We start from the raw sequence: 8,076 nt of genomic DNA, 5'->3' as shown, positions 1-8,076 counted from the left end.
ATGGCCTACTACTAGAGAGGAGGAAGAAATAGATCTAGCCTATTGCTTGTTTTCAATTTTTGATGGTTCAACTCAACGTATTAGATGTTTCACTAGTTAGGTAAAAAATGTTGCAGTGATTTTTTTTGGTATTCTTTTTGCCGAAATCATTCGGATCTACTGATGTTTCAGTGGTCCAAAACCGATGTGTCATATGTTGTACCAAAATGTTTCAAGTGTAAGTTGATTGTGTTTCATCGTTTAGATTGTTGATGTTCAAAAGTTGAGACATTTTTGTTCGAGGAATGAAACCTTTTTTTTCTAAAATGATAAAACATGCGGAACACTTTGCAACATTTTACGTCTGATCTGTAGTCGCCACCGTAAATTATAAATTAGGTTAAAAAGTGAGCTACTCCTATAAATTAGTTCAGGAATTACTCTCATATATACATAGCCCTCTAATATTGGTCGGATGGAATGTTAGATTTTCTTTTACCTCACCGCCTCACCGGTAAACGAGTCACCGGCTATCCTGGCCGGGCACCCCGGTCTAAAAGGCCCAATCCCATATGTGGAACACCGAACGTCCCTTTGGACGGACCAGATTGCTCCGACCTCACCGTCTCTCTTCTTTCTCCCCAATCCCTATAGCTCTCGCTTCGTCAAATTCTCCGGCGTTTCCAGTTCAAAAATAAAAAATAAAAAATCTCCGGCGCAAATCCTCCTCTCCGCCGCCGCCGCCTCCACCTCCACCGCTCGCCCCCTCGCCGCGCCTCCACTCCTCACACCACGCTCCTCCTGACCTCCTCCCTCGCGCTTCTCCGGCGGCGCCTCGCTCCTCTGCGCGGACCGTTGCCCCTGGCCGAGCGCGGCGCGGCGCGGGCCGCCCGCGGGGGGATCGGGCTCGGGTAGAGGCGGGCGACCTGGCGGGGGAAGTAAGGGGTCGCGCGTGGCGGGGAGATGATCTACACGGCGATAGACACGTTCTACCTGACGGACGAGCAGCTGCGGGACTCGCCGTCGAGGAAGGATGGGATCGACGAGGCCACCGAGACCGCCCTCCGCGTCTACGGCTGCGACCTCATCCAGGAGAGCGGCATCCTCCTCAAGCTGTATCCTTCTGCCCCTCCTCCCAGATCCCCCCACCTTTTCCCGCCTTGTTCTTATGCCCAAGTCAAATCGTTAGGGGTCTCTCAAGCATGCTAGGGTTTCCAGCGGTTCAGTGATTACCATCCATGTTTACTAGCGCTCGCTGAATCGCAATTGATAGGGTTATTTGGTTTGCTTAGTTTTAGTTCGAACGTTGTGCTTTGGATTAGGGTTTTGGTTTTGTCAGATTAGAGATGCTTCTCTTTTATATTATCCAGCTAAACTAATGAAAATGTCAATGTTTTCTCTTTCTTTTCGGAGTCTTATGTTTTTTTTTCAATGTAGACCAATACATCATTTATTCAGTTTGATGTTCTCAAGAAGATTAACATTATATAAGGTTACACGCATCACTGAATCTTGATAATTTTGATTCCAATGAAAAAAAATGCAAATAAATGTGTTATGTTTCTTTGTTTATGATATAGGAGAAAATGAGGATCTCTTGGGCTTACTTAAGGTGATAAGTTGTTCCAGGACGGTTGATAGTTGCCATTGCATTTTGTTTGTAGAATTTTGTCTTTTCATGCCATTCAGGTCATCTGTTTTTAACAAAGTTCACAAGCTTGAAATCTGTAAATTTTTGTTGGGCAAGGAATCAGGATGATATGGGTATTAATCAGTGTGCTACTCACATATATTAGGTTATGCACTGTTGCATGGTTTTTTCTGTTTAATGAAATATGATGGAAACAGTTGTCGGTTGCTGGGCTGAATGAAGTGGTACTTGTAGTAAATGGTGCTCGCTACACCATCTTATCTTCTGCCTTGCAGAGGTAAAATAAATTGGATGGAATTGATAGTTGATGTAAAATACATAAAATTTGTCTTCTCAAGCCATTCAGGTTATCAGATTTTCACAAAATGCACAAGTTTGAAATGTGTAAATTTTTATTGGGTCAGGACTCAGGATTATGTGGGTATGGATCAGTGTGCTACCCACATGTTTTAGGTATGCATTGCCTCATGATTTTTGCTGGTTAATGGAATATGATGGAAGCAGTAGGAGTTGGTTGCTAGGGTGAACGAAGTGGTACTTAACTTGTAGTAAATGGTGTTTGCAACGCCATCTTATCTTCTGCCTTGCAGAGGAAAAACAATTCGGATGGAAGAGAGAGTTGTTGCATATATTAGGCTACTTTATAAATTATATACTATAAGTAAAAACCTTTTTCTCATACTGACCTATTTAGGAGAGGGAACAAATCTATAAGTCAAATAGTGGATGGATCACATGCGTGTCCATGTTTTTACATCGATTACAAATTTGAATATTCTCATATCTGAGGTTGAATTTAGATATCATCATTGTTTTAACATGAAATGATCCAAAATGCCAGAACATGAAATGTGCATCCTATGGAGTATTTGGGAAGCACTGAAAGTACACTCTGTGGAGTGGCAAAAATGTTTTTCACTCTGTTTTGTTAGACATGCCACATATATCTTCATTGCATTTTCTAGTTAAAATAGAAAAGAGCATAATACAACATATCCAATGGAAAACATTAAACCATATTTGCATCTGTCAAATCTAGATGAGTGGCTTATGAATTGGGTAGCACAACAAAGAAACAACAGTTGTGGTCAAGCCACCATATTTGCATCCATTCTATTTCAGATGTCAAATAATTTAGTTAGTCAGATGTCCAACCAAACTAGGGGTATCAATCGGATACGAATTATCTGTAGACTACACAATTCTTTAGGTTAAAATATGGTTTATTATTTCCATCGGTTAAATAGTTTTTCCCTCTATTTGATTGTGTATATGTGTTCTACATTTCCAAATAATGTTATCTGAGCCGTTTGTATTCAATAAACAATATACATATTTTATTGTAGTTTGCCTAACAGTTTTTTCTTTTTATGTTTTTTCCCTGTTCACTCAATTTAATATAATTATTAGTTATGTTTTCTAAGAGGTTAAACGTCCTTAATATCATACTGCTACATAAATTACATGGATATTGAAAATCCAACTGAATTACTTATGTGTTTGTTTCATATTTTTATTCATCACAACAATCAGTTTTCCTTTTTAGTCCGTGTGAGCGTATTTGAATATCTTTTGTTATGTGCTTAAAACATGAGCATGAATGTGTAAAGACCTTACTCGATTCTTATTAGATCTGTTGACATCCCTACCCCATACCGTATTTCATGTTGCCACAATTGATGTAGCAAATCTTCAAAGATATCTAGTTGGGAGATAGTGATTTTCATAATTTTCTATGTAGCTTGAATTTAGCTAGGCCCCATTCTTGCAACTTTTATTTTCTTTTCTTTTTTAAAAGTATAATATTTGCATGTGGTGGATTCCTTGACGCACCAAAGACCACAAGCAGTGATGGCCACAGCACAAGTATTGTTTCATCGTTTTTACTGCAAGAAATCATTTGTTCGGTTTAGCGTTAAGGTAAGCAAATCTTTTGTCTCAGTTACTCTGATCAAACCAGTCTTTGATTTTATGAGTTGAACCAATGAATATCTCTGTTTATGCTTGCAGAGAGTTGCTGCAAGCTGTGTTTGGCTGGCAGGGAAGTTGGAGGAGAGTCCAAGGAGATCAAAGCATATAATCATTGTCTTCCATAGAATGGAATGTAGGAGAGAGAACGTACCAATAGAACACTTAGATGTGTTTTCAAAGGTTTATCTGTTTCTTTACTCTCTGTTTATTTTAAATATTTTTTGAACCTTTGTGCACTTCAAATCTTGATGTCTCTAGTTCTTGCTCTCTTGCTGCTAGAGCTGTAATACCTATGCTTTTTTTTAGAAAATATGTAACTTTTATAAAGAATTATGCTAATTGAAAGCTGTAACTATTTGTTGCAGAAATACTCAGACTTGAAGCATGATCTGGTAAGGACAGAACGCCATCTGCTGAAAGAGATGGGGTTTATTTGCCATGTAGAGCATCCTCATAAGTTCATATCTAACTACCTTGCAACACTTGAAGCCCCCGAACTGACGCAAGAGGCATGGAACCTTGCCAACGATAGGTACTTCATTTGAACTAAACTTACCTTATTGTAGTTAGATATTCTTATTGAATTTTATGCAGTTCAATTATATCTTACTCTTAAGTCTTAACTAGTTTTTTATAGTCCTTGGGAGGTATTTCTAGTTGTAGACTATTAAGGCTGTGTTCGGCAGCTTGTGTTCCCAACCCCTCTCCCTCGTTTTCTGCGCACACGCTTTTCAAACTACTAAATGGTGTGTTTTTTTGCAAAAAAAATTCTATAGGAAAGTTGCTTAAAAAAATCCATTTATTAAGTTAATTTTAGCTAATACTTTTTTAATTATGCGATAATAAGCTGTTACGTTTTCCATGCCGGAGGGATAGACTCCCAACTGGCACAAACGAACACAGCCTAATTGTACCTGTTATCTTATAATACCTCCCAAGGACCAAAAATAATAATATATTCTACCTTATTGGTGAAATTTTGTTTTAGTTTAGAATTATTGGTTCTCTTAAAAGATTTTTCCAGCATTGCTCTTGACTTTTCTCTTATAGTACTTTGTTTGTCTCGCAGATCCTTACCATTTCTAATTAACTATTGAAAAGCTTGACTAAGTGATACCTTTTATTTTCTGTAGTCATCTGTCTGTATCATGTCATATATGTACATGAATCCTTAATATTCTGATCAGTGTAAATTATGAATGAGTTGCCTGTAGTTTCAGAATGTACCAATTTGCTAATTGCAACAGCAAAAATCAAATAGGGGCTAAAATGCTAAATGAACTGTATTCTGGACATATAGTTCTCCCTTATGCTATCATATGTATAGAGTTGTAGATAGTGCTCTGGTACAGAATGATAACAGTTAACAAATAACAAATCTTCCCATGACAGTGATAAGATCCAGTTAACCTAGTGCAGGTTTGTAGTTTCAGCAATATGAATGCAGCATTGTTAAAGGTGCCCTTAGACCAAAACAAGCCTTCAATAATAATCGCATTAGCTTTTGGATTTTGAAAACTTAGTCACATATGCTGGCCCAAATTACAAGGAGTATGATTATGCTGTAGAACTTGTGGATGAACTTGATGGCCAATACAATATTTTTTTATAAAAAATATGAGTATGTTACCAAAATGTTGTTAGCTGATGATCAGCCTTACACTTCATTGGAAGATTATCATGTATGTTGTATGAAAATCTCATTTATATCTCTTAGCTTCAGTAAGATAAGTGGAAGAGAAGAAAAGAAAGCAAGGGAAATGTAACGTGTTAGCACTCTTGGTCTAATGCAACCAGAATTTATTGTGCCTTTACCGAGATGACTTTTATTTTTTTTTTCATGTAATAGTATATTTAGATGACCAACCTATTTGCCAAGATGATGCCTGTCAGCCATCTCATAAGGAATGCATGTGTCAAAATATTTTAAAACTTCAAGTCTGATCAGTCAGGATTTAGTGTACCATAAAATAGATTTATTATCAAGGCTTACTGCTTTTGCCTTGAGCTTTTTCAATCATACTGAGAGTTGAGTTCAATTTGCACTTCTAATTCAATGCGTATTTTGCATAACAGCTTGCGGACAACTCTATGTGTAAGATTCAAGAGTGAAGTTGTAGCATGTGGAGTTGTGTATGCTGCAGCAAGGAGGCATGGCGTGCCCCTCCCTGAAGATCCTCCCTGGTGGAATGTGTTTGATGCTGATGAGGCAGGAATTCAGGAAGTTTGCAGAGTTCTTGCTCATCTCTACAGCCTCCCCAAGTCACAATATATACAAGTGTATAAGGACAATGATTCCTTCACGCATAGGAGGACTTCTGATACAAATGCTTCAAAGGTTAAAAAGAATGATTGGACTCGCTAAGTTTAATTTAAAAAATTGTTACCGATGTCATTTTTTTGTACTCACGTGCAGGAAAGTCCTGCAACGACTGTTGCAAGCGATAAGGGTACCCCTGTACCGTCAAGTTCTAGCCAGGAAAAGGATGCACTGATTAAGGCAGGGTCAGATAAGGTGAAAGAAAAAGGTGACGATGATGGGAAGACGTTACCTTCTGAACCCAATGGTAAAGAAGGCCCTGCAGTGAATTTGAAGAGTGAGAAGTCAGAATCCAATGTTGATCGCTCTCGGGAAAGAGAAAGAGATAGATCAAGAGGGCGGGACCGTGATAGCAGGGGCCGGGACTCTGATCGTGATAGCAAGGGCAGGGACTCCGATCGGGAGAGGGAGCGTGATAGAGAAGCAGACAGGGATAGGCAGCGGAGACACCATTCTAAGGACAGAAGTTCAGGTATTGCCATTGATTTTTCTGCTTTGGCTCTTTTTATAAGCATGTTACGTTTTCCTGATGTTGCATGATGCCCCTCCAATGCAGGATACTCTGACAAAGAGAAGTCAAGGCACCGCTCATCAAGAGGTATGCTAGCACATTAGCGGCCCTCCAGTGGACCATATATAGTTTTCTTATCTGCTTCATTTTGGCTACCTTTTCAGATCGTGGTGATCACTACAGTTCGCACTCATCTCGTGACAAAGATCGGCACAGGCGGCAGTAATCTAGCAGAGCTCGAAAACATGTAAACTGATGAAGTACACGTTGCACTATCGTGGTAAAATTGCCATTGCAACTGGGCTCCGGGGTGTTTGTTATGATTGTTAAACTCTTTTTTTATTTGCAACAGAAAAAGAATTCTTCTTTTGTGGTGAGTATCAGACTTCATAGACTTAGCTTTGTATGACGCGTGGGTCTGGGCATGAATCACTTGTTATGGGAGAAACTTATTCTTGCTATGCAAATCTATATATCAGTTGATTCTATACTATGGCCACCCAGATTTTACATAGAAGTTGCCTAACCCTTCGATCCTCATCCATGTCGTGAGTTGGATTAGCATAGGGATTAACACTTGGATTAGTGCTTGGTGCCCTCAGTTCCCTGCCTCTCCTTGTGGCCCAAATTGTTGGATCACCCACTACCTCCAGGTGTCTGCCCTGCCAGCGCCTCCTTCCACTGCTCCTCCCCCTTTGTGGCCCAAATTGTTGGCCCGCTCACTACCTCTAGGCGGATACCCTGCCTTGCCACCGCTCCTCCCCCTGATGCACTGCTATGTTGTCGATATCCTTAGCTAGGCGCTCCCCCCCCCCAACCCCCACCCACCCAAATGGTCCAAATTGTCAGGCTGCTAACCGCTGTTGTGGTCATCCTGTGTCCGGTCCCGTTACCGGCCCTCAAATTCGCATGGTGTCACTGTCGCCAAGCGCAGCAGCCCTCAATCCGCCTGCACTGTTAGAGATCGCTGTCTCAACGATTGCATGAAGTAGGGCTTTATCTGTGGGAGGATCCTACTTGCGCTATCGTGTCCTTGGGGGGACTCGATATCATCATCTCTAACAACGCTAGCAGATCCTCTCCGCTAGTGCCACCTAACCCTATGAACCGCACTCATGCCACTGCCTCCGCCGCTGTCACCTGTAGCCTCCATGCCACCACCAATTGAAGGACAAGTGCCATTCTGAAGATTATACTAAAAGCAGTAAGACAAGAGCTTGGGATAGTGTCCAGGAAGACGACAGATAGGTACACTCTTGCCAATTATTGCAGATAACTCAGGCTTTTACTTTGTACAAATCAGAAGAGAAGAAAACATTTTCTTTAATGCACTGTTGGGAGATTTTGTATCATCATCCAAAGGGGAATGATAGGTTGTCCCAGAAAAAGCAGAAGGCTCATGTCGATCCTTTGGAGAGACCATCTGCATGCACAAACTCAAAACTCTAGTGAATTTCATTACAACCCCGACATTAATACCTCTGATCCTTTGGTGAGACCATCTGGGAAGAAGCTGGAAAAGGCAAAATGCGCGCGAGGTAATACTTCTTCATGCTCAAGTGAGAGTAGTCCTGTAGTTATTGCATTAAATAACATATGGTTAGAGAAAATGTAGATGAGTGCACAATCTAGGGAGAAAAGAAA

The 8,076-nt window shown here is 40.4% G+C and overlaps 1 protein-coding gene across 1 annotated transcript; it reads left to right on the top strand.

Moving 5' to 3' along the window:
* The first annotated feature begins 584 nt into the window (after positions 1 to 584).
* LOC4325450 (cyclin-L1-1-like) lies at positions 585 to 6,922 on the top strand. Its single transcript, NM_001401835.1, has 8 exons — positions 585 to 1,094; positions 3,469 to 3,550; positions 3,641 to 3,781; positions 3,967 to 4,133; positions 5,678 to 5,939; positions 6,018 to 6,393; positions 6,478 to 6,519; positions 6,597 to 6,922. Exons 1-8 carry the CDS (start codon positions 943 to 945, stop codon positions 6,656 to 6,658), a joined length of 1,284 nt encoding a protein of 427 aa, NP_001388764.1. The 5' UTR covers positions 585 to 942; the 3' UTR covers positions 6,659 to 6,922.
* Positions 6,923 to 8,076: the final 1,154 nt, after the last annotated feature.

Source organism: Oryza sativa, chromosome 1 (assembly GCF_034140825.1).
Source record: "Oryza sativa Japonica Group chromosome 1, ASM3414082v1".
Taxonomy (NCBI): Eukaryota; Viridiplantae; Streptophyta; class Magnoliopsida; order Poales; family Poaceae; genus Oryza; species Oryza sativa.
This window is presented reverse-complemented; position numbering and strand designations above follow the sequence as displayed.